The sequence below is a fragment of the Saccopteryx bilineata genome, chromosome 3, assembly GCF_036850765.1.
Source record: "Saccopteryx bilineata isolate mSacBil1 chromosome 3, mSacBil1_pri_phased_curated, whole genome shotgun sequence".
In the NCBI taxonomy this organism is placed as follows: domain Eukaryota; kingdom Metazoa; phylum Chordata; class Mammalia; order Chiroptera; family Emballonuridae; genus Saccopteryx; species Saccopteryx bilineata.
Genome location: NC_089492.1, coordinates 263905065 through 263932443, shown reverse-complemented (window position 1 = coordinate 263932443; position 27379 = coordinate 263905065). Strand labels below are relative to the sequence as shown.

Sequence of the window (27379 nt, the reverse complement as noted above, 5' to 3'; positions counted from 1 at the left end):
AAGTTGATGAGAAAGTGGTAGGAATGTGTTAAGAACAAAAGGATTGAGTCCATAATCCAGGGCTTCAGAATAAGACACATTCAGAATAAGAGCTGGTTTTGTTTTCTGACCTCTTTTAATATAAAACACAGATAAAACACATCTCAACCCTTCAATCTGCCAGCATGCCTTGTCTCTACAAGATGCATGCTAGACCGTAAGACTATGTAGCAAAGAGTCCTTAGGAGCACTTGGTTGAGAGAAATAGAAAAAGCAGATCTCAGGGAGGCTTGGGCAAGCCCAAAGCCAAAATACACTCCTGGACACTAGAGCAGCCCTTGTCTTTTCAGATCTTCGTATGTCTTCTTATTCACAACATTCCCACTGGAGTCTTCATACTCTTCCTAAAAAAGAAAGGGTGCACTGTTAGCTAGGCCTCCAGGGAGACAGACACCCTGGCCTGATTTCCTGGCGTTCAACTAAGACAGCCATTCTCAGCGAGGGTTCTGGAAGAGAATTAAGCCCCATCCTGACCTAAGGCATCCACTGTGTGTAATAAGCTAACTGGGGATCGAGAAAGGTACTACTTGTAACCCAACCTTGGGATATATAAGAAAAATCATTCATTCAAGTCACTACCTGTGTTTAAGATGAGGAACTCTGGTTGAGAAAGGCAGACATAAAACAACAGTTCACATGGTTCCCAGAACCCGAGGTTTCTGCCCAAGTGGCCCTGCAGACAGGAAGGTGAGAGGAGGCCAGGAGGCTGCTTCCTCATGTCCAGTTCTGCTTTATCTGCTCTGACACACCCGAGTTGTATGTGATGATGTGAAAAGACCACTGCTACTAGAAAAGGAATATTGAAAACCACTGACCCAAGAAAGTTGCTACATACACGTCCCCCTCACCTCTGAAAGCTGCTGTTTGGGATGACTATCTCAAGATCAAAAAGGATGCCTCCCACCCCATGAGAGGACCATCTTTCATTAGCTGCTGTCCTCAAAGGAGATATAATGTAGGATGTGGACTCTCAACTTCTTAGCTTATGAATCGCGTGGCATGACCAGACATTGGCTACTCCTGCTTGCCACTTCAGAATTTCAGTGAGAGGATACACCTGTCTTAAGATACAGACTTTAAGTTGACATTTAATATCACAAGTCAATCAGGCTTACACATCCAGAGCTGACTGTCACATTATACGCTACACTGCAGTGAACAGGGACCATTTTCACCTCCCCTCTCCATGGTGAGGGGCGCCGTCACTGGACGCCATTCCCACGGCACCTTAGCACCCACCTCCGTGTCCGGCTGCCACCGTTCTGATGCCTTCTGCAGCTTCAGCTTGGCCCACACTGCGGGCGAGAAATGAGCAGACTCAGCATCCACTGCTCCACAGCGCTACACCCCCCATTAGGACGTCCCCAATCGACTCTGCTCTTGAAAATTTTGTTTGCCCCAAACTGGAATTTTGGTTCTGGGCCACTTGTAGACACCTCCATTTTAAAATTTACCACAACCTTTGCTTTTCTGTAAAAGATAAGTTAGAGTGAATATAACCAAAAACCTCTTAGAATAGAGAACTGATATTCTTGAAGAAAGATGTAAATGTGGTACAACCTATGGGAATTACTGGAGAAAGTGACCTGTCTTAGAGTTCATAACAGAAGAAAAAGGGAACACCAGACATTATTGAATATGTTTATTTAAAGTCTGATGGATATATTTCAAAAACATTAAAGGGGAAAAAAGGTGAACTCTCCTGGCCAAAGAGTATGAAATATAAGATGGCTCAACAAATACTAGAAACATTAAAACAAGAATTCTGACGGTTCAATGACAAGTTATCCAATAAAGACAGAAAGCGGGGAGACATCTGCAGACACCACCACCATCAACAGTCTGATCAGGTATACAAGACAGGACAGATACAAAACCAGAGAAAGAACAACTTAAATCTCTAAGAAAGGTGTCAGGAAGGTTCACTCTAAGGACGAAAGGCTATGTGGAACAAACAGGATAGATCTGCTGGTAGGGAGGGAAGATGATAAAATATTAACAGATGATGGTGAGAAGACACAATTACTAGCTTCCTATATGCTTCCACATTTTCCATCAAGTATGACAATCTCTAAACTTGACAAAGATTAGAAAAAAATATCCCACAGAGGAAGCTGAAGATGGGTAAAGAAATAGCAAACTCGCCTGACCCGTGGTGGCACAGTGGATAGAGCATCGACCTGGGACACTGAGGTCCCAGGCTTGAAATCCTGAGGTCACCAACTTGAGTGTGGGGTTGCTGGGTTAAGCACAAGCTCACAGACATGAACCCAAAGGTTGCTGACTTTAGCAAGGGGTTACTGGCTTAGCTTGAGTATGCCCCCACAGTCAAGGAACGTATGAGAAGCAGTCAGTGAACAACTGAAGTGCCACAACTACAAGTTGATGCTTTTCATTTCTCTCCGTCTCTCTTAAAAAAAAAATAAAAGAAAAAAGCATGCAAGAAATAGTAAACAAGCCTGACCAGGTGGTGGCGCAGTGGATAGAGCATCGAACTGGGATGCTGAGGACCCAGGTTCGAGACCCTGAGGTTGCCAGCTTGAGTGTGGGCTCATCTGGTTTGAGTAAAAAGCTCACCAGCTTGGACCCAGGGTCGCTGCCTCAAGCAAGGGATTACTTGGTCTGCTGAAGGCCCACAGTCAAGGCACATATGAGAAAGCAATCAATGAACAACTAAGGAGTTGCAATGCGCAATGAAAAACTAATGATTGATGCTTCTCATCTCTCCGTTCCTGTCTGTCTATCCCTGTTTCCTGTCTGTCTGTCCCTTCTATCCCCCTCTCTGACTCTCTCTCTGTCTCTGTAAAAACAAAACAAAACAAAAATAACTAAAAAAGAAAAAAAAAAGAAATAGTAAAGAAGACAATACACAAGAAAATGCTTAGCTCTGTGCCTAGCATTTAGGTGCTTGAGTAATCATGTTTTTCTTCCTGGCTAATTGCTTTAAATTAGCTGAAGTCTTTAGCCTCAAAGAATATGTACAACACCAAGAAATGGAGAATTTATCACATGCAAACATGTACCAGGACAGCTCCTGGTCATAGTCTTTGTTTAAACCATTCAAGGATCCAACCCAGAGTGGTACTGAAATACCAGAGATCAGAAGCATTGCCATAATTTTCTTAAAGAAAAAAATGGATGTAGGAAACTATGGACAAGTGGGATCTGAAAACAGAAAAGAGAATCACCTCTGGGCATCAGTGTGGGTTCACTAAGAGTAAGTGCAGCACACTAACTGAATTTCCTGTTTTTGATGGGATAGATGACCCAATAAAAAGCCACAGAAACAGGGTACCATGATTTTAGCAGAGCAATTACTTTCATAAGAAATGTCCCTAGAGTTCATTAAAATGTTTAAGTCTCTTATGCTATTATTATAAATAACATGGTGATACCTGAATTTGATGTTATTAATGTATTAACGCATCTAATGAATATTGGTCAACCGTGACCAACCACCCAAAGGGAATCTCTGGAGGCAATTCCACAGGACTCTTTCTTAGCTGTCATCTGTTCAATTTTTTTTTTTTTGTATTTTTCTGAAGTTGGAAAGGGGGAGGCAGTCAGACAGACTCCCGCATGTGCCAGACTGGGATCCATCCAGCATGCCCACCAGGGGGTGACGCTCTGCCCATCTGGGGCATTGCTCTATTGCAACCAGGGCCATTCTAGTGCCTGAGGCAGAGGCCATGGAGCCATCCTCAGCGCCCGGGAATCTTTGCTCCAATGGAGCCTTGGCTGTGGGAAGGAAAGAGAGAGATAGAGAGGAAGGAGAAGGGGAGGGGTGGAGAAGCAGATGGGCGCTTCTCCTGTGTGCCCTGGCCGGGAATTGAACCCGGACTCTTGCACGCCAGGCCGACGCTCTACCACTGAGCCAACCAGCCAGGGCTCATCTGTTCAATTTTAAAGAAAAAATATAGGCTGGCCTGTGGTGGCGCAGTAGATAGAACAGACCTGGAATGCTGAGGTTGCCTGTTCGAAACTCCGGGCCCGACAGTCAAAGCATGTACAAGCAACAAGCACGTGATGAACAACTAAAATGAAACCACTGTGAGCCCATACTCTCATTCCCCACCCTTCCTCCTCTCTCTGTAAAAGCAATAAAGTAAAATCTTAAAACAAAAACAAAAACAAAAAAAAACCAGGCCCAGAAAAATACAAAAAAACCCAAAACAGCCTGACCAGGCGGTGGTGCAGTGGATAGAGCGTCGGACTGGGATGCGGAAGGACCCAGGTTCAAGACCTTGAGGTTGCCAGCTTGAGCGTGGGCTCATCTGGTTTGAGCAAAGCTCACCAGCTTGGACCCAAGGTCGCTGGCTCCAGCAAGGGGTTATTCGGTCTGCTGAAGGCCCGCGGTCAAGGCACATATGAGAAAGCAATCAATGAACAACTAAGGTGTCGCAACGCGCAACGAAAAACTAATGATTGATGCTTCTCATCTCTCCGTTCCTGTCTGTCTGTCCCTGTCTATCTCTCTGTCTCTGTAAAAATAAATAAATAAATAAAATTAAAAAAACAAAAACAAAACAAAAAAACAACCCCCCCCAAAAAAAAAACAAACAAAAAACCCCACAAAAGCACAAAAAATTCAAAAAGAAAAAACAGCATCCAAGTCAAGGATGGCCACCTATCACTCATTTCTATTGAATGTAAGACTTAGCGTAATGCTTGGGATAACTATCTATGAAGAAAATACATGGAAAAAATTAATAAAAATATCCCTTCGCTTTTGTAGATGGCATAACTGTAAGCCTAAAATAATATAATTAAATCAATCTTGAGGTGTCAACATAAATTAACTCAGGTAAATTGCAAAACCTAAAAAAACACCAAACATAAACTGTGACCCATTTATTGGGGTTTATAGCTATAACACATCTAAAAACGAGGCCACACTCAAAATGTAGCATTAAGAAAAAAACACAAATAACAAAATGCAGCATTATGGTTCTAAGAAATTTTGTTTCTACTTTAACTTCCTCCCAGAAAGGGAAGGGCTAAAAGGGAAAAGTAAGGAGACTGACTGGGTCACCTGGCAATAAAGACGTATTGTAACTGTGATGGGAGGGATGGGATGATCCCAACTCCTAAATTAATACGGGAAGACAGGAAAGCAAGGAGTCCTCAAAGGTGACTGAAACACAAACTTAAGAGTCCCCAGAAGGAATCAGGGAGCTCTTTACAAGGTCCCTTCCACTCGGCTCTGCCCTGGAGGACTCAAACAGCCCCAGAGACGGAGCAGAAGGAGCTGGCTGATCAGGCAGCTGAGTAGCGTGACAAGTACACTTGACAGTGAACGCCTAAAATTTACCAAAGCTGAGCGGTAAAACTCACTTCTTCTCAGTCTAACCAGCTGGAAGTGAAACCAAGACGGACAAGAGATAAACGAAAAGGAAACACCTGCAGGGAAGACGCTGCTGGCAGTGAGAGCTGCCACTGCCAGGCGAACGGAAGCTGGCGGGCCCGATGCGTACTCACCTCGCTCTTCCTCCGGGGGCTATTTTGCTGCTGCGTTTCTGTGTATATGCCCTCTCACCTCAGAAATAAGCTTACTGAGACCAGTTCTAGTTTCTTCTTCCTGGCAGTGGTGCTTAACTATTAAAATCAATTCAGGTGAATATGCACATACCCATTCATACAAGAACTTGCATATAGGGTTCACAGATCTCGATTAAAAGCCCTGTTTTATACTCTCAGCACAGGGCTCTTCCCAAGGGAGAAATAGCCAGCACTGCTTGCTGGCCCTCAAAACCGCAGTCATGAATGACTGCTGTAGCAGTCACATATCCACAAGCTGCCCTTCGGCCTGGACACACCGAGTGTGGGGACAGGGAGTTGTAGGAGTGGCCACTTGGTGTGGCCTAGGGGAGAATAAAGCTTACTTACAAGAGACAGCATCTTCAATCTGTGTCACGTTAGCAAAGTGGGCAGTGTTTGGGATGCCCAAACACCTCATGCCATGAGCATGACGCCATTCCTGGAAGAGAAACAAAAGGAAGCAGCTGAACCCAGAGCTCTGACTCCACTGCCCTCGTGGGCCCTAACCTGATCCTTTGCAAAAGACTCTGCTTACAGGCAGCACTTCTTCCGTGGTTCGTGTTTGTGAACAGCTGGTGTGACTGACAAGAGGAAGGTATTTCAAAGCAGCATTGCAGGGTTTACCTCACTGGGCTGGTTTATAAAACCTAAGACCTAAATCCTAGATCCAGTTAGTCTTTCAGACAAAACCTCTGTATCAAGAAAAACATCGCAACTCTAACTAGTCACCTTACATGCAACCCCACTATCACAGTGAGTAAGGGTTACTGGGGGCAAGCAGGGCCACCTTTGTCAGTGAAGGAGAAGACTGTTTCTAAGGTATACTAAGCAAGGATGCGAGAGGGTAGGGAGAGATGCTGAAGCAATGACAGCTGGGCTCAGAGATGGCAAATGGTTTGGGCTTTATCCTGGACGCCAACTCCAGTTCACTGGTGTTGAAAGGGCTTAGCAGAAAAGACCCAGGTCCATTAGTAATAGGTATGTCTGAGTGAGGAAGGAGGTTCATATAAATTTGCCATTCTTGGTCTAGTAAGTCTTTTCCAGTCTGTAAAGTTTCCTTCCAAGTACTAAGATCTGAGGACAGAAACCAAATAAGGGTAAAGCCACTTACTGGAGGCCACCCAGATAATGCCTTGTCTCAAGAATAGCCTGATGAATGTCATCCCTTCAGTTTCTTTTTTCAAAGAGGCAAAGGCCCATTTAGGAATCAAAGAAGGAGCCTGACCAGGTGGTGGCGCAGTGGATTGAGTGCTAGAGTGAGACACAGAGGACCCAGGTTCAAAACCCTGAGGTCCCTGAGGTTGCTGGCTTGAGTGTGGGATCACAGACACAACCCCATAATTGCTGGCTTGAGCCCAAGGTTGCTGGCTTGAGCAAGGGGTCACTAACTCCACTGTAGTGTTTCCCTCCCCCTGCCCCCCCCGCCCCGCTTATCAAGGCACATACGAGAAAACAATCACTGAACAATTAAGGAGCTGCAACAAAGAACTGATGCTTCTCATCTTGCTCTTTTCCTGTTTGTCCTTCTCTGTCTCTGTCTCTGTCTCTGTCTCTCTCACACACACACACACACACACACACACACACACACACACATGAATCAAAGAAGGAGGCCCTGGCCAGTTGGATAAGTGGTAGAGCGTTAGTCTGGCATGTCGATGTCCTGGGTTTGATTCCCAGTCAGGGCACATAGAAGTGCCCATCTGCTTTACCACCCTCCCCCTCTCGCTTCTTTCTCTGTCTTCCCCTCCTACAGCCACGCTCTATTGGAGTGAGTTAGCCCTGGGCGCTGATGATGGCTCCATGGCCTCCACCTCAGGCGCTAAGAAGAGCTAGGTTGGGCCTGACCTGTGGTGGCGCAGTGGGATAAAGTGTCGACCTGGAACACTGAGGTTGCCGGTTCGAAACCTTGGGCTTCCCTGGTCAAGGCACATATGGGAGTTGATGCTTCCTGCTCCTCCCCCTTCTCTCTCTCTCTGTCTCTCTCCTCTCTCTCTAAAAAATCAATAAATAAAATATTTAAAAAAAAAAAAAAAAAAAAAAAGAAGAGCTAGGTTGTTGAGCAATTGAGTAGTGCCCCAGATGGGTCCAGCACCGCCACCTATTGGGCTTGCCAGGTAGACCCCTGTCAGGGCCCATGCGAGAGTCTGTCTCTCTGCCTCCCCTCTTCTCAGTGAATTAAAAAAAAAAAAGAAAACCGAAATGAAGTTTCAATATTCAATAGCAGGCTAGCACTGGCACCAAAGGCTGAATGCCGCATGCCTGACTTGAGACCCAAGCCATTTCTGATTCTCTTAAGCTCTGGACACTAGTAAACCCCTCAGGCTGCTCCTGTCCTCATCACTAAAGGACTCGTGTTTCATACTTCAACTTCCAGTAGAAATGGCTCTGAATTCCTTACAGCAAAGTGCCGCTGGAAGGCTTTGGGACCTCGGTAGGTGTAGTTGCCACAAATCTCACAGTTGTAGTTGATATTTAGGCCATGAAGCTTATACAACCAGTAGGGAATGGGCTAAAAAAAAAACGAGAAAGGAAACAGTATTAGAGGAGTGTCTGTACCTGCGTCCAGGTGGGAAGTGGGGAGAGCGGCAGCACCGGCACTTACTTTGCCATCCCAGCCCAGGGGCAGGTTTTTGGGGTTGTAAATGATCTCGTTCTCTTCGTCTTCACTCTCGCTCTCACTGATCTGCTCTTCCTCCTCCTCTTCTCGCTCTTCTCCTGTCCTAGCCTGCTTGCGCTGGACATTTTCATGAGTGAGATGTCGCTGTTCCTAAGTCAGGTTCATAAATGACAAAGGAAGTCAGAGAAAAGGAGTGAAGAACAAGAAGGGAAATTTCTTATTTCCCTGCAACCCTTGCCGTCCCCTCACTTCCAAGGACGAGGCTTTCTCTTGTAGAATAAAGGGAAAGTCTGCCTTCATATCACAACTCCTGTCAGCAGGCCCTCCCTGATTCCAAAGGAAAAAGGCTAAGCTTTTATGTCACTTGCCTAAATTACTCATCTGAGGCCACGGACAACTGCAGAACAGAAACAAGTCTCTAAAATATTTCCCGAACCAGTCTTTTCTTCTCCTCCCGGTTGCTAATGCCCTCCCCAGGATGAGAACCTTCCAATTTGCCCTGAGTTTCTCCTCACTCCAGTCCAGCCTCCATGCTGTTCCCAGATTTACCTGTTTAAAAATACCAATCTTAAAAAAAAAAATCTAATGGTACTCTCTGCATAAAGAACTTTTATTGTGTTTCTACACTGAAAAGATAAAGTCCAAATTTCTATTGCAACTCACCAAATTTTTCATGCTTACTAGTTCCTCTACCTGAAACATTTTTCCTCCCTCGTTCTACTTGGAAAACTCCATCTCAATGTGTTATAGCATGTATCTCATCACTGCGTTCATCTGTCTCTCCAACAACAAAGTGGGTTTTACACAGACAAAAGGCTATGTCAGGGGTTGGGAACCTTTTTGGCTGAGAGAGCCATGAACGCCACATATTTTAAAATGTAATTCCGTGAGAGCCATACAACGACCCGTGTACATTATGCATTATCCAATAAAATGTTGGTGTTGTCCCAGAGGACAGCTGTGATTGGCTCCACCCACCCACAGCCATGAACATGAGTGGTAGGAAATGAATGGATTGTAATACATGAGAATGTTTTATATTTTTAATGTTATTTTTTTTTTTATTAAAGATTTGTCTGCGAGCCAGATGCAGCCATCAAAAGAGCCACATATGGCTCACAAGCCATAGGTTCCTGAACCCTGGGCTATGTCGTAATATATGTGACACATATACTGTTATAACTGTAACCAAAGTTTCAACACAATGTCTAGAAACCAACAGATATCAATAGATGGTGAAATAATGATAAAAAAATCTACAGTACATAATGAGCATCTACTGGAAACCCTCTTGTCTGAATTTCAAAGAGAATGGTGCCACCTCCTAGCATGGAAAGCAAAATGCTCTCAAAAGGGGAAGAAAGTAGTGGGTACACCTATATCAAGGGCATGTCATCTTCAGAGGAGTGGCACTTGGACTGCTGACCACATTAGCAAAGCCCAAGTTCACTGTGGAGAATATAAGTGTCCCCAGTGTCCAATGTCTGGCTAGCTTCCTTTTATTGATGGCAGTTTTTCTTTTTCTTTTTCCTTTTTTTTTTGACAAAGAGTCAGAGAGAGAGACAGATAGGGACAGACAGGAAGGGAGAGATGAGAAGCATCAATTCTTCATTGCAGCTCCTTAGTTGTTCCTTGATTGCTTTGACTGTGGGGCTATAGCAGAACAGGGACTCCTTGCTCAAAACAGCGACCTTGGGCTTCAAGCCAGCGACCCCCTGCTCAAGCTGGATGAGCCTGTGCTTAAGCCAGCAACCTTGGGGTTTTGAACCTGGGTCTTCGGCGTCCTAGTCCAATGCTCTATCCACTGTGCCATCTCCTGGTCAGGCTTGATGGCAGATTTGATAAAGGGAACCAACAGGAGACTCTAGATTTATAGCTACTATGTATGGTCCTCAAGGGCAAATGAAAACATCCACAGCAACTGACAAAGATACACACCACCACCTGAGCGTCTGTAAAAGGAATGGCTCTGAGAGCGGGTGAAAACGGCACAGAGCTGACCCTATCAGACAGGCTGGTCTCTGGCAGGAACCCTGGCCATCTTCTCTGGATGAGTGTTACCCTTTCTTCCACCTTCTATTCCCTGAAAGAGATCTACTTTCCTCCTATTCCTCCCCCTACTTTTTTTCTTTCTTTTTTTTTTTTACAGAGACAGAGAGAGAGAGTCAGAGGGATAGATAGAGACAGACAGACAGGAACGGAGAGAGATGAGAAGCATCAATCATCAGTTTTTCATTGCGACATCTTAGTTGTTCATTGACTGCTTTCTCATATGTGCCTTGACCATGAGGCTACAGCAGACTGAGTAACCCCCCGCTCGAGCCAGTGACCTCGGGTCCATGCTAGTGAGCTTTTTGCTCAAGCCAGATGAGCCCGCGCTCAAGCTGGCAACCCTGGGGTCTTGAACCTGGGTCCTTCCGCATCCCAGTCCAACGCTCTATCCATTGCGCCACCGCCTAGTCAGGCTACTTGTCCCCCTACTTTCTAAGGTAAGTGTTTTGGTCAGGTTAGGCCTTTTTCCATCCGCAACCAACCCTCCGGCTCCCTGAAACAATATTCAAGGAGCAGCTCCCTGACAGCTTTTTTTTTTTTGGATTTTTTCCCGAAGTTAGAAGTGAGGAGGCAGTCAGACAGACTCCCTCTTGCACCCAACCGGGATCCACCTGGCATGCCCACCAGGAGGCAATGCTCTGCCCATCTGGGGCATTGCTGCATTGCAGCCAGAGCCATTCTAGCACCTGAGGCAGAAGCCATGGAGTCGTCCTCAGTGCCTGGGCCAACTCTGGCTGCAGGAGGGGAAGAGAAAGAGAGAAAGGTGAGGGGGAAGGGTGGAGAAGCAGATGGGCACTTCTCCTGTGTGCTCTGGCCAGGAATTGAACCCGGGACTTCTTCCACATGCAGGGCTGACACTCTAATGCTGAGCCAACTGGCCAGGACCTTCTAGACAGCTTTGTGCCACTAACACTCTAGCCCCAATAAGTTTCCAACAATTTGTGAAGATGTAAGTAATGCCTGTTTAGAATAAGTCATACCCGAAAAGCCACTGTGAGCATCCTTTCTATTACTTCCCTTTTGAGTGTCTGCTTCTTGGATTACCCGCTGGGTGTATTCTGGAGCTCAGGCAAAAAACCTGTACCATCCTGAATATTATATTAAGAATCCTATGCTCTCTTCCTAGTCTTATGGGAACTGGGCAACTTGGGAATATCATCTAACGACACCTAAGAACAGAACAGGACCTCACTAAAGGACCAAGTACCCTGTGGGAACTATTTTTTGCGGAACTAGTTGAACACCTACTTTTCCTCTTTCAATCCTAGAAAAAAATACTGAGTTAATATTTCTCTTACTCCCATACCTTGGAGAATTTATAGCCCTCACTAGAGTCAGTTACTCACCCCAAGAATCTCTACATATTCGTAGATCTGGGCTTCGAGGAAAGCAATATCTTTGTTCCTCTCAGTGTCTCTAAGAACAAGAAACAAGCTGCATCACTCAAGAGTTCTTTGAACCAATGTCCTGGCACTTGTAACTGAGAACATTCACCCAGCAGCTGCATTAAAAATTCTAAGCACATGCCCTGGCCGGTTGGCTCAGCGGTAGAGCGTCGGCCTAGCGTGCGGAGGACCCGGGTTCAATTCCCGGCCAGGGCACACAGGAGAAGCGCCCATTTGCTTCTCCACCCCTCCACCGCACTTTCCTCTCTATCTCTCTCTTCCCCTCCCGCAGCCAAGGCTCCATTGGAGCAAAGATGGCCCGGGCGCTGGGGATGGCTCTGTGGCCTCTGCCTCAGGCGCTAGAGTGGCTCTGGTCGCAACATGGCGACGCCCAGGATGGGCAGAGCATCGCCCCCCTGGTGGGCATGCCAGGTGGATCCCGGTCGGGCGCATGCGGGAGTCTGTCTGACTGTCTCTCCCTGTTTCCAGCTTCAGAAAAATGAAAAAAAAAAAAAAAATTCTAAGCACATGAGAAATATGCTGGGAAAGCAAACGCTCTGTCCAGCTCAGGACTCGCCCAGAGAAGTGCTGAGGTAGTTCTGGGACAGCACGAAAGCTTCCTTTTGCATCCTTACAGAAGGGGGAAGACACAGCCAGACACATACATTTCTACCATAATCTACATGTGATAGGAAGAGCGAGCTCCAGAACAGGCAGATGTGGGCCCAAATCCTGACTCTGCCACATAGTAACTGAGAAAGTGGACACATCCCATAACTTTTCAGAGTCCTCTATAAAAAATTCTGGATAACAAGTACTTTTCAGGGTTGTTGTAAGAATTAGAAAAAAAAAAAAAAAATTAAAAATACCCTGTACGAGCATGTGGCTCAGAACAGATTCAAATATCATTAGGAAAAATAAACAGAAAAATATTTCTTTTTTTTTTTTTTTGGTATTTTTCTGAAGCTGGAAATGGGGAGAGACAGTCAGACAGACTCCCGCATGCGCCCGACCGGGATCCACCCGGCACGCCCACCAGGGGCGATGCTCTGCCCACCAGGGGGCGATGCTCTGCCCCTCCAGGGCGTCGCTCTTTTGCGACCAGAGCCACTCTAGCGCCTGGGGCAGAGGCCAAGGAGCCATCCCCTGCGCCTGGGCCATCTTTGCTCCAATGGAGCCTTGGCTGCGGGAGGGGAAGAGAGAGACAGAGAGGAAGGAGAGGTGGAGGGGTGGAGAAGCAAATGGGCGCTTCTCCTGTGTGCCCTGGCCGGGAATCAAACCCAGGTCCCCCGCATGCCAGGCCGACACTCTACCGCTGAGCCAACCGGCCAGGGGAGGAAAATATTTCTTGAAGCTGCCCATAAGCTACTAAGTACAAAGGGTACATAGAGCAGTTAACATCAGAGACTTCACACCAATCACCATTAGCAGAGGAAAAAGCAGACTGGGTCTCTGGATCAGTAATGGAGGTAACACAGGCTTTAAAATCTCTGTTGTGATAAAAACTCTGCATGGGAATGACATTTTAAAACTATAAGCAGAGGTGCTGCCCCGGCCACTCACCGCTTAGTGCCCTTTGACTTGGGATTTTTGGCAAACAGGGAGGTGTCGAGTGACTCCAGGGACTTTCCTTTAGTGCTGAATAGCCTCTGGGCTCGCTCTTCTAGGGTCCTAAGAAGACAGAGGGAAAAAGGATTTCAGGGTTACTTCACCACACAGGCTTGTTTATTGCTGCACTGCAGAGGGAGGTGACAGGAAAATGGTATCAGAGCCACACAGATCATGCAAACACAATAAATGGGACAGTTATGAAGGAAAAACCAGTCTCTTACCCGCCACACTTTAAGCCTAAAGCTAAGAGTGCAGATTTCAATCTGTCCAGACCTAGGGAGGCCAACTCCTATAGAAAAAGACAGGTGACAATTTTATTTAAACAGACTTTTTCCCCTTTTCCATTTTTTTCAACAAGTGAGAGGCAGGGTGGTGGAGAGACTAAGTTCTGCATGCACCCCAACCAGGATCCACCTGGCAACCCTTGTCTGGGGTTGATGATCTACCCATCTGGGGCTGCTATTCCGCTGCTCAGCAATTGAGCTATTTTAGTGCCTAAGATGAGGCCATGGAGCCACCCTCAGTGCCCGAAGCCAACTTGCTCATTCAAACCATGGTTGTGGGAGGAGAAGCGGGGGTGGGGATGGGGTGGGAAGTAGGGGGGGGTGGAGATACAGATGGATGCTTCTGTGTGCCCTGACTGGGAATTGAACCCAGGACTTCCACATGCTGGGCTGACACTCTATCACTGAGCCAACCGGCCAGGGCCTAAATATATATATTTTTAAAGACATTTACTGATTTTACAGAGAGAGGTGGAGAGCAAGAAGTAATGACTCATAGCTGCTTCATTTTAGTTGTTCATTGCTCGCTTGTCATATGTGCCTTGACCAGCAAGCCCAGGGATTTGAACCAGTGATCTCAGTGTCCCAGGATGACACTCTAACCACTGCGCACCAAAGGTCAGGCTATTTAAATGGATTTTGACAAACAATAAATGCTCCAACTTTCAGGTCTTTGCATGGTGGTGTGGGTGATCCTGAAGCTGCGGCAAGACCACACACTCCATAGCCAATCTCCTAACAGGAAGCTCAAACTCTCCAAAGGACTGACTGTGGTCAAGTTCATAAATAACCACACCAGTATTCCATTATCTCCACTAGAGCTGACTATGGTTTGAATTACCATTTTATAGTTTTCAAAATACTTGTTTTAAGTTTTTTATCCTTTTCCTTTTCCTGTATTCTTTGTAGATGCCTGGTCCCAGGAACTGGAATCTCATCATAGCAAGTCCATGGCATCAGAAACAGGAAACTGAGTGGTCCCTCTGAGGAGGAAACAAGAGCAATATACTGGCCAAAGAAAACATACCTCCCAGGAGGAGAAAGCAGAGAGGTCAAGATGGGCTCCAGCATGTGTCAGGGCACTGCTTGTCTCTTTCTGGCAAGAAAAATACAGTGTTTATTAGGATCAAAGTTTAGAATCAAGGCATGGGAGCCACCTACATTACCAGGTGCTGGTAGGCCCTACTCTTATATACCTGTATGAATAAGAATTAAGTTCCTACAAGAGCAGAGCAGGAACAAAAAAATAACAGATGGTACATTCTCTTCCTGAGAATTCAGGAAAAACCCAAGTTTAGCTCCAGGATTTGTGAAAATATATAGTAGAGATTTCTAGTATGTAATTTATCTGTTTTTGGAACCACACAGCAGTAATGATATGGCTGATGAAAATCCTGGACCTAGCCAACAGCAAGTGGACCCTGACAAATCTCATTCCAAAGAACACAGAGAAATCCTAGTATACTGGGCAGAGGACTCCTTATGGCCACAACTGGTCCTGAGGGGTCACATAAAATGCCCTAAAGCAGAGGCTCAAGGTTAAAGTAAAACAGTTACTTTTGTTCCCCAAATGCCCTCCGCCCGCACACCCACTGAAGCTCACCGGCCATCCAGGAAAGGTACCATTTTCCCACTTCTTTTCAAACTCATTTTGAATCTTCCCAAAAAGTTCATTCTGATCTTGTAGGGGCTTCACTCTATCTGTGTAATCCTGAAGGTACTCAAGCAGCATCTCCAGGTATCTATAGATAAACAAGCAATACAGAAAAAGGTTTTCTATTGACACACTGTTATGTGCTGTAAATATAATTCTAGAGGTACTAGTTTACAGACTTTGTTTTTAAATTTTTTTAGTGAAAAGAGGAGAGGCAGAGAGAGACAGACTCCCACAAGCACCTGGACCGGGATCCACCCGGCAAGCTCACTAGGGAGTGATGCTCTGCTCATCCGGGCCCTTGCTCCATTGTAACCAGAGCCATTTTTTAGCACCTGAGGCAGAGGCCATAGAGCCATCCTCAGGGCCTGGGGCCAGTTTGCTCTAATTGAGCCATGGCTGTAGGAAGAGAGGAGAGGAGAGAAGAGAGACAGAGACAGAGAGGGAGAGAAGAGAGAGGGCAAGGAGTGGAGAAGCAGATGGGCGCCTCTTCTGTGTGCCCTGACTGGGAATTGAACCCGGGACTTCCACACACTAGGCTGACACTCTACCATTGAGCCAACTGGCCAGGGCTAGAGATACTTGATTTTAAAAGCAATACTACGTTTTTTTGATTTTTTTACAGGGACAGAGAGAGTCAGAGAGAGGGATAGACAGGGATGGAGAGAGATGAGAAGCATCAATCATCAGTTTCTCGTTGCAACACCTTAGTTGTTCATTGATATGCTTTCTCATATGTGCCTTGACCGTGGGTCTTCAGCAGACCAAGTGACCCCTTGCTCAGCGACCTTAGGTCCGAGCTGGTAAGCCTTTTTTTTTTTGCTCAACCCAGATGAGCTCATGCTCAAGTTGGCGACCTTGGGGTCTCGAACCTGGGTCTTCCGCATCCCAGTCCGATGCTCCCACTGCGCCACCGCCTGGTCAGGCATAAAAGCAATACTACGTTTTAAGATATGCTTACAACCTGATCAGGTGGTGGGGCAGTGGACAGAGCGTTGGACTGGGACGCAAAGGACCCAGGTTCAAAACTCAAGGTCGCTGGCTTGAGCGTAGGCTCATCTGGCTTGAGTGTGGGCTCACCAGCTTGAGTTCGGGGTCTTTGGCTTGAGCATGGGATCACAGACACAACCCCATGGTTGCTGGCTTGAAGCCCAAGGTTGCTGGCTTGAGTGAGGGGTCACTCGCTCTGCTGTTGTCCCCCACTCCCGTCAAGGCACATATGAGAAAGCAATCACTGAACAACTAAGGAGCTGCAACGAAGAATTGATGCTTCTCATCTCTCTCCCTTCCTGTCTGTCCCTCTCTTACAAAAAAATGTTTTAAAAAGCTTACAATTGACTTTTTCCTAACATGTCATCTTGATTCTGACCTTTCCTATCTTCTCTCATCCTCACAATATTACTCCAAATACTAAAGTCTTAACTCAAACATAAAAGATTTCAGGTAAACTTAAAAAAAAAAAAAAAAAAAAAAAAAAAAAAAGGCCCTGGCTGGTTGACTCAGCGGTAGAGCGTCGGCCTAGCATGTGGAGGACCCGGGTTCGATTCCCGGCCAGGGCACACGGGAGAAGCGCCCATTTGCTTCTCCACCCCTCCACCGCGCCTTCCTCTCTGTCTCTCTCTTCCCTTCCCGCAGCCAAGGCTCCATTGGAGCAAAGATGGCCCGGGCGCTGGGGATGGCTCTGTGGCTTCTGCCTCAGGCGCTGGAGTGGCTCTGGTCGCAACATGGCGACGCCCAGGATGGGCAGAGCATCGCCCCCTGGTGGGCAGAGCGTCGCCCCCTGGTGGGCGTGCCGGGTGGATCCTGGTCGGGCGCATGCGGGAGTCTGTCTGTCTCTCCCCGTTTCCAGCTTCAGAAAAATGCAAAAAAAAAAAAAAAAAAAAAAAAAAAGATTTCAGGTAAACTTAACTTGGGGTGATGAACACACAATACACTATACAGATGATGTATTGTGGAATTGGGCACTTTTGTTAACCAGTGTCAGCCCAATAAATAAAAAGGAAAAAATTCAAGTGAAAAAATATTTCAGGTTAAAACCAAATTTTATTTTACTACTACCCAGGGGTATAACACAAACAAAACTTAACATCTCTACATCAGATGCAGGAACCTCACTTCAGTCAAAATCTGAGAAAGTTTAATTTTTCCCATTAAACTCTAAAGACACAGATATCCCTGAATGGGGGACTTCCTTCTACAAATGAGGCTTTAATATTAAGAACAGTATAAGATTACAGATGTGCTCAGAGACACATATTCTTCCACAGCCAGAGTAAACAAAGGTTTTAAAACCACGTTATTCGAAACCTCTATCTTTCAATAAAGCTGGATGTCTTTCATAAACACCTTTCAGGCAACAAAATTCAGAACTCTACCCTCAATTCTTCACACTAAATCCCGTAGAGCCTAGAAGCAGTAACGCTTACCTCTTGTATTCTGCATTCTTCCTTTCTTTAGGAATGTCAAATAACTGGTCAAAGATAGACAGGTATGTAATATAATCCAGTTTCTAGAAAGAGAAAAGTGATGTTTCCACCAAGTTACAATGTAATCTCCAATAAATGAAATCAAAATTGAGTGTTGCCTAACAAAGTAGCAAGGCCTGGCTCATTTTAGTCTTATTCTGTTCTATCACTTAATTTCTACACTAACTAGGAAAAATAGAAAACATACAATTAACGCTGCAAAATAAAGATCAATAGTAAACTAAAAGAAATACTGTTGAACACTTATATACTAAGCACTTGGTTAAAGACCTGATACGTACTATATCCTGGAAATAAGGTCCTGCAAGGTGCCACTGATACACTCATCAATCACTTATTAGCATCTTGGACCAAATACATGGATACAGAGGAGAACAAGACAAAGAACCTGCCCTCATGGGGCTTCAAGTGTAGTCACTGAACTTCTGGGCACTTCCTCACCACTCCAAAAGGAACTTAATCATACACTTTGAGATCTTTCTGAGATTGTCACATTAAATTGCATTTCTCATGCTAAATTGTTTTTGTAATGTCTTTTAAGAAAGACACTAAATAAATAGCCCTTTGCTGGTGAGATTGTTTATCATCTTCCATGTACTAGGTACCATGTGTGCCCAACACAGGAGCATGATATGTATTTGTGAGTTTTTTAAAAATTTATTTTGTTTTATTTTTACAGGGACAGAGAGAGAGTCAGAGAGAGGGATAGACAGGGACAGATAGACAGGAATGGAGAGAGATGAGAAGCATCAATCATCAGTTTTTCATTGTGACATCTTAGTTGTTCATTGATTGCTTTCTCATATGTGCCTTGACCGTGGGCCTCCAGCAGACCGAGTAACCCCTTGCTCAAGCCAACGACCTTGGGTCCAAGCTGGTGAGTTTTTGCTCAAACCAGATGAGCCTGCGCTCAAGCTGGCGACCTCGGGGTCTTGAACCTGGGTCCTCTGTATCCCAGTCTGACACTCTATCCACTGTGCCACCACCTGGTCAGGCTTTAAAAATTTATTTGTACAAAAGAAAAATATGCTTATATCAATAAAATTTGGGGAAGGGAGTAAAGGGGGACAAATATACGGTGACGGAAAATGATCTGACTTTGGGTGATGGGTGGTACACAACATAATCAACAGTTCAAATGCTATAGAAATGTTTACCTGAAACCTATGTACTCTTATTCATCAATGCCACCCCTTTAAATGTAATTTTTAAAATAAAAATAAAAATTTATACACTTATTGTATTCACCTTTCATTCTGAATAGTTTAATTCTAAAAAAACCACATTACTGCCTGACCAGGGGGTGGCACAGTGGATAGAGCGTCGGACTGGGATGTGGAGGACCCAGATTTGAGACCCCGAGGTCGTCAGCTTGAGCGTGGGCTCATCTGGTTTGAGCAAAGCTCACCCACTTGGACCCAAGGTCGCTGGCTCGAGCAAGGGGTTACTCGGTCTGCTGAAGGCCAGCGGTCAAGGCCCATATGAGAAAGCAATCAACGTACAACTGAAGTGTCGCAATGAAAACTAATGATTGATGTTTCTCATCTCTCTCCATTCCTGTCTGTCTGTCCCTATCTATCCCTCTCTCTGTCTCTCTCTCTCTCTGTCCCTGTAAAAAACAACACAACACATTACTCTTTAATATTTACACTTGCAAAACATAAGACACTCTAATTCTGTAGTTTCCAACCTTTTTACACATAGGGACAGGTGAAAATAGAATTGTTTTGGGGACCACTAAGGCAGAAATCACCAAGCATAAGTGGATTTGACTAAGATCTTTGGGTCTATAACCTTCACACAATGTCAGGGTGATTAATTCTTTTGCAGACTGGCATGAAATTTCTGGGGGACAGGTCCATTGACCAGCGTTTAAAAAACAGTGCTCTAATTGCTTCATTTCTAGTAGCCCCAGCCCAGTGTCCTGACTCACCCTTAGAATCTGAACCACTTTATCCTCTCCTGGGTCTTACCTCAGAGGCCTTCAGGTTAATGTATTTGAGGTAACAGTCATGGAGATCCAGGTAACGACCATATCCCTCTTCATCTGTGAACTCCACCAAATCTGAAGGAATGAGACAGACCAAAGAGTCAGATACTAAAGACCATTTTCTTGGACTTGGCTTTTCAAGTGGACTGCTAGTTTGTTTCAAGCAGCAGCCCTTCACCCAGATGTTCCTATGCTCATAAACTGAACAGACCTCAGCTTTCCAGGCCAGTGAATTTGAGCTAGGCTGGCACAATCTTTTGTCCAAGGCCAATCTAGGAGGGCAGTCTAGCACAGAGAAACCAGAAGAGAAAATGGTGGGAGAACCTAGCTACAGGTTTCTGTGGGGCCCCGTTCTGAGGGCAGGCTGAGCTGTCATTATCCTGCACGTCTGCTGGTGCTGCACAGGAAGGTTAAAATCCTACGTACTCTGCGCCTCTTCACTTGGATTCTCTCGAGCCTTCAGGAGCTCCTCAAATTCCACTGACATTGGCACGCAGATCTGACGGAAAAGAGAAGAAGCTCAGGTGGATTTCCCAACATAAAAGTAGCAATGGGCTACACAGAACACAGGGCTTCCGACACTGCTGGGGTCTGATTTCACCTTAGGACCCTGCTACTGTTTCCCACTGCCTTTTTCTTCTCCTTTTCTGTATTGACTAAATATCACTAAACTAACATGTACTCACAAAAACTCAAATAAAATTGATGTCCCTTATATTAATTATCCTACAAATAGGTAACTGCTGTTAACAGACCCTTTTCTATGCCAGCTAGTCCTAAAGTGTGTTGCTCATTAAACTCACCTAAAAGAGTGTTAAAAAATCCTCTTAAACAGGTACTTTTTAAAGATCCCCGGGTGATTCAAATATGTAGCAAAATCTGGAAACCTCTATATATTTAAATATACAGGGTGGGGCAAAAGTAGGTTTACCTGTATGTATTTGTATAAGCACATGCTAGCAGTTGCAAGGTTATTATTTTGTTTCTCACATAATCAAACTTTTTTTTTTCTACTTAGTATATCTTGAGCATCTTTCCTTTTTTTGAGAGAGGAGGAGGGTGAGAAAGAGAGAGGAAGGGAGAGAGAAACATCAACTCGTTCCACTTAGCTGTGCACCCACTGACTACTTCTCATACATGCCCTGACCAGGGCTGGAACCAGTGACCTTGGGTCAAACTGGCACCCTAGGCGCCACGGGATGACGCTCTTTGCACTGCGCCACTGGCTAGAGCTCCAATCATTTATATGACCATTTATTTCTCATCGCCTTTCTACCAGGGCTAGAATATGGTTAACACACCAGAATGATACTCACATATTCTCCCTTGGCTGCAAGACTTCTTACTCTGCCCTCTCAGGGGGTGAGGAGACATGTAGGTGTGTAAGAGGACCTTCAGGGGTCCCCAAACTTTTTACACAGGGGGTCAGTTCACTGTCCCTCAGACCGTTTTGAGGGCCGCCACATACAGTGCTCCTCTCACTGACCACCAATGAGAGTTGCCCCTTCTGGAAGTGCAGCGGGAGCTGGATAAATGGCCTCAGGGGGCCGCAGTTTGGGGACGCCTGATACCTTCACTTAACTTCAATAAAAGGCTCTCAAAAAAAAAAATAAAAATAAAAAATAAAAGGCTCTCTTGGAGCATCTGAGATCTTGCTCCCTAGCATATGTCATCAGTTTAGCTCAAATAAAACTCTTACAATAAAAACTCTTACATCAACAACATAAAGGGCTAGTGTAAAAGTGAAAAAAATAATAGCCTCTCCCTTCTTATTTTTTTCAGTCGTTTTCCAACTGCTTCTTTAAATATGAACATCCTCCCCATCTTTCTTGTGAGCCTCGTCTCTCCTCTTCTCTCTTCAGCTAGTCTTTCAGATGCATGTTCCACACTCCATACTATTTCCCTATTACCCACTTTTACCACGTGATCAGATTTCCGCTCCCAATACTTCAGTGAAATAGCCATCCCAGCAGTTACCACTCAAAAACAGCTGACACCAGTGACTTCCTTTCTGAGACTCTTCGCTTAGACATCAGTAACCAGTACCTGGAACTGTCAACTGACTTCTGTGATAGAAGTCTTCCCAGGCTCCTTTTCAGTTAAATACCTTATAATTAAGTACATTCTCTATGTGCCCCAAGGCACAGAGAAGCTCTGATAGTCTCCCTTCACATTGTGTCTCTCTCCTACAGCTCTATGATTCATGGATTCAACCATCAAGTCCATGTGATAATTCTCAAATCTAAATCATGAGCCTTTGCCTCTTGCGTGAGCCCTAGTCACCTAACTTCAGCTGCTCAGTGTACACTTCTAACTAGATATAAGATCACTTGAAAATCCACATGCAAAAAATTTCATTTTCCACTGCAAATGGATTCTCTTTCTTAGTTCTATCCAGCTACCACAGACATGAAAGCTCAGAGTAATTGTTAATCCACCTCTCTCCATTTCTCCTACAGCCATGATGTGCTTCCCCTCCTTGTAGAGAACTCCTTTGGTTAGCTGTGCAAGATACCTAATGGGTTCTAGATAACTGAGACACAATCCCTGCTTCTTATAATCTTAAAACATAATGGGGCAGACACTCACCGTCAGGACATACGATAGGATCATAAAGGGAAAGATTAACTGGGATGGGGGAAAATGAGAAAGATATTTTACGAGTTGGTCTCTGGGGTGAATCTTTAAAATGTAATGATCACTGGAAGTGAGTCAAGTCTCTTTGTTAGTTGGATCCTCTAGGTTGCAGATTTCAAGACAGTAAAAGAAGCAATTTACTGGGGGGAGGGTGGTACTCATGGAGAATAAAATGGGGAGAGGAAGACTGGGCAGGGAAAGCCTAGGCCATGATACAGACAGGATGATATTTCAACAACCCAATGGGGAGCTCTGGAACAAAGACTGCTTGTAGGAAGTGTCTCATATTGGGCAGAGAGCCAGGCTGTATTACCCCCACTGTGCTCAGTCACTGGCGGGGGGCTGCCCAAGAAGAGAATGGCTTTGACTTAAAGCTGAGGGTGATCCTAAAGGAACTAGATTTATAAGATGTTCTCTAACTACACTCCTTGCAGCTAAATAATTCTGTTTTTGAAGAAACATCTAAGTGGCACATCTCCACTTTCCTAACACCTTTTCTACAGTAGGCGCTTAGGCAGGTTTGGAGAAAATATTTTTTGAGGCCTTACCTCATTTGGGTGCTTCCGGTGGAATTCTTTTATTTGCTTGAGTCTGTTATAGAACTCAGCGAACTCATTGGGCCCTGAAATGGCATTGAGCTCCTCCTTTCGTAACCTGCAATTTCAGAAAAAACCCAGAGCACTTAGAGCATAAAATTCAGTTCTTTAACCATGGCTCCTCAGAGGCACCAATTCCCAGACTGACTGTGACTGTTACTTACCCATCCTTATCATCATACAAATCCCTCAGGTTCCCACTGACTTCCATATACCTCTGAAAGACAGACAAACACAAACCTATCAGAAAGAAGCAATCTATACAACGATAGAACTAACCAACCAAGAAGGGGTTGCTAGTCAAAGCCCAAGGAAACACCGAGAGATGTGTTAAAAGTTTGTGTCTTCTGGTATCTTTAATATATAACACTGATTCCTAGGGTTTGTTTTTGTTTTTTGAAGTGAGAGAGACAGAGAGAGAAACATAGAGAGGAACAGACAGACAGGAAGGGAGAGAGATGAAAAGCATCAATTCTTTGTTGTGGCACCTTAGCTGTTCATTGATTGCTTTCTCATATGTGCCTTGACTGGGGGGCTCCAGCCAAGCCAGTGACCCCTTGCTCAAGCCAGCGACCTTGGGCTCAAGCCAGCGACCTTGGGCTCATGGGGTCATGTCTATGATCCCACACTCAAGCCAGCAATCCTGCCCTCAAGCTGGATGAGCTCACGTTCAAGCCAGCGACCTTGGGGTTTCAAACCTGGATCTTCTGCATCCCAGGCCAACGCTCTATCCACTGCACCATGCCTGGTCAAGATCCTGGTTAGTTTTTAAAATAAGTCAATTTAAGGGATGGCAGAAGGTTCCTATATTCAGACACTACTGATGCTTACCTTTCCCAAAAAGAATCATAAAAGAGTCATATGTTAAACAGCCGTTCCTACCTAAGACCCTCAAAGACAAAAAGGTCATCTAATGATTTTCACTTCTTCAAAAAGCTTGACTGAGGAGTGCACAGACTAAATAAAACATCACACAGCTTCCTTTAGATTCACACTCAGGACGGAACAGGTACATACTTCCTTCTCCAAAACTTTTGAGACCAGATCTGTTTCAGAATTTGGAATTTTTAGGTTTAGGAAGGCACTACATATTATGTAATACCCCTAGTGGAACCTGAAACAAATATTAATAGTTCTGCAATAAAATTTATGTATTATTTACTAAGTAGGATAAAGCCCACAAAAAGCTTCTCATCTCTTCATGACGGGTTTTGCTGCCAAATGAGATCAAGTCAGTCTGCCACCAAATAATTACCAAAAATAAAACAAAAACTGTTTGTTCGTAGAATATTCTGGATTTGGGAATTTAGGTAAATCGAGACTTGTAATGTTAGTTTTTCTCCTAAAAATCTGAAACTGTAATTAGATCTTTTATTCCTTTTTTAAGTCTTCAAACGTATACAAGAGTACAGTATAACGAACCTCCACTTTGATTAGTTTTCTAAAGGTAATAAACTGAAATATTTCTAGGCAAATGAGGGCAATGTAAGCAAAAATACTTCATATATTTCAAAGCAGTGCATTCTCTTTTGGAGAGAAGAGACGGTGCCTTCTGTGCCTGAGTATTCGACTTTTCATAACTATCCTTTGCACATCCATGGGATAGAGGATGCTATAAGGGGCGTCTTTCCGAGTAATGATGAATGAATAAGAGTTCCTGTTCAGAGAAATGAGGAAAGGCAGTTCAGCAGCCTCAAGCTTACAGCCACGGACACCCCCAGGCAGACAACCCGCGACTGGGCCAATCTGGTTATCATTGGCCAGGGCTCGGAGACCTCGCACCTCGCCTATCCCTCTCCGTCCCAGCTCATTCCGACCCAAAGAGAAGGAGACAACGGGGCACTCACATCTTGCATGGCCCGTGTGCGGTGGTCAGAATTGATCTGGTCCCGGAGCTGAAAAAAAGCAAAGGGTCACACAAACACCGTTAGTCGGAGTTAAAGAGTTGGAAAGGCCGCCCGAGGGCGGAGCTTACCCGCTCAGGTCTTAGCGGCTAAAGCAGGGGCCCATGGGGCGCGGGACCCCGGGAGGAGGTTATCCAGGTGCGACCTCGGAGAAGGAGCCCGGGAGGGGGCGGGGAGCGGGCGGGTCTGAAGATCAAAGAAAGCTCTCCGAGGTTACACACGGGGATGGAGCCCAGCCGCAGATGGAGCCCCTGCCCAGGTCCCACTCACTGTGGACTTCTTAGTGAGCATCTCTTTGGCCATGACGTCCATGAGCCGTTCCTTCTCCTCATGATATCGCCGCTGCTGCTCCAGAATTGTCTCCATCTTTTCTTCGCCTCAACTCAATTCAGATCCCCGACACCGACAGAAACTGCTGCCGCCTTACGCGCCTGCGTCTCCACGCTACGCGTCCGGTTGCACCACCAAAGTTCCGCGGTGCCGGAAGTGCCTCGGGGACTGGAGGAAAATGAGCACCACAAGGAGATCCAGTCTGTGCTATCGAAACGGCAGCAGTGCTCCCTGCTGGCGGGGAGTGCGGTCGAGTGATGCTGGTAGGTTTGCAGGTGCCTCTAGGGGGCACACGGAAATCCAGGAACCTGACGTTTCGCGGCGCCTGCCTGAAGCCCGCCAGGCGGACAAGGGGGCATTCAGTGTGGACCAAGGAGGAACTTAAGAGCACAGATTGGAGACGCTGGACTGGAACTTAAGTCCCTAGCTCTCACTGTTACTTTTTACAACATCTTCCCCTTCTCTGGACCTCAGTGTCCTTGTCAGCAAAATGGGGATGGATGATAGTGTTTTTGTTTGTTTTTTTACAGAGACAGAGAGTGAGTCAGAGAGAGGGATAGACAGGGACAGACAGACAGGAACGGAGAAAGATAAGAAGCATCAATCATTAGTTTTCATTGCGCATTGCAACACCTTAGTTGTTCATTGATTGCTTTCTCATATATGCCTTGACCGCGGGTCTTCAGCAGACCGAGTAGCCCCTTGCTGGAGCCAGCAACCTTGGGTTCAAGCTGGTGGGCTTTTGCTCAAACCAGATGAGCCTGCGCTCAAGCTGGCGACCTTGGGGCCTCAAACCTGGGTCCTCTGCATCCCAGTCTGACGCTCTATCCACTGCGCCACTGCCTGGTCAGGCTGATAGTGGTTTTATGTTGTTTCTTTTGTGAACGAAGAAGGGATCTTATAATAAAACTGAAAGGCCCAGTGACAAACTGTAACCTCACAGACTGATCTAATCATGAATTCCTAACTGGATAGGTCATGGTGAGTAGTCATGCTACAGGCAATAACCTTTTCAGTAAAGGTTTTCAGCCAGCCCTGCCCATTGTTCTTGTGCATCTAGGTTAACACACCTTTGGAATACCAAAGTCATCCTCTTCTTCAGACCCATCTTAGCCAGCTAATATTCAAGGGAATCTAGGGACTTGGGTTGAGCAGCAATAGTCTTAGTTACTCCTTCAGCTATTTGTCAGATGGTGGTGGACAAATTCCTAATTATATTCTTGTTGACATATATTCTGGTACTTGGGATTAGTTATACCGAGTATACCTTGTCTTATACTATCAACATAACCAGCCAACATTTCCCTTTTGGGCTTCATGATCTGCCCTTGGTCCTGTGGAAACAGTTCTTTGTTAAAAGAACTTATGGAAAGCCAGGGGGTGCCTATGAAGAGAAAAAGAAGTGACAAATTGCCGTAACAGGCCACTGTCTAATCATTGATGTATCTATCCTTATTTATTTATTTTTTACATTTATTTTTACTTTTTAGATTTTATTTATTCATTTTTAGAGAGTCAGGAAAGAGAGAGAGAAGGGGGGGAGGAGCAGGAAGCATCAACTTACATATGTGCCTTGACCAGGCAAGCCCGGAGGGTTTCAAACCAGGGAGCTCAGATTCCAGGTCCACGCTTTATCCACTGCGCCACCACAGGTCAGGCAGTGTACCCATCCTTTAGTCAGGGTAACTTCTTTCACATTAAAAATAGAATAAGAGCCCTGGCCGGTTGGCTCAATGGTAGAGCGTCGGCCTGGCGTGCGGGCACCCGGGTTCAATTCCCGGCCAGGGCACACAGGAGAAGCGCCCATTTGCTTCTCCACCCACCCCCCTTCCTCTCTGTCTCTCTCTTCCCCTCCCGCAGCCAAGGCTCCATTGGAGCAAAGATGGCCCGGGCGCTGGGGATAGCTCCTTGGACTCTGCCCCAGGCGCTAGAGTGGCTCTGGTCTCGGCAGAGCGACGCCCCGGAGGGGCAGAGCATCGCCCCCTGGTGGGCAGAGCGTGGTCCCTGGTGGGCGTGCTGGGTGGATCCCGGTCGGGCGCATGCGGGAGTCTGTCTGACTGTCTCTCCCCATTTCCAGCTTCAGAAAAATACAAAAAAAAAAAAAAAAAATAGAATAAGGCCTGACCTGTGGTGGCGCAGTGGATAAAGCGTCAACCTGGAAACGCTGAGATTGCCGGTTCAAAACCCTGGGCTTGGCCCTGGCCGGTTGGCTCAGCGGTAGAGCGTCGGCCTGGCGTGTGGGGGACCCGGGTT

General features: G+C 45.7%; 1 protein-coding gene across 1 annotated transcript; it reads right to left on the bottom strand.

Annotated features, from left to right (window-relative positions):
• Window positions 1–101: 101 nt before the first annotated feature.
• SF3A3 (splicing factor 3a subunit 3) lies at window positions 102–25248 on the bottom strand. The gene is made up of 17 exons (XM_066269600.1): window positions 25067–25248; window positions 24740–24787; window positions 23057–23109; window positions 22845–22950; window positions 20086–20158; window positions 19643–19734; window positions 17610–17692; window positions 15133–15271; window positions 14557–14625; window positions 13467–13534; window positions 13198–13305; window positions 11596–11665; window positions 8183–8347; window positions 7979–8089; window positions 5926–6016; window positions 1279–1334; window positions 102–383 (listed from the first exon to the last, which is right to left on the bottom strand). Exons 1-17 carry the CDS (start codon window positions 25160–25162, stop codon window positions 306–308), a joined length of 1506 nt encoding a protein of 501 aa, XP_066125697.1. The 5' UTR covers window positions 25163–25248; the 3' UTR covers window positions 102–305.
• Between the last annotated feature and the right edge of the window lie 2131 nt (window positions 25249–27379).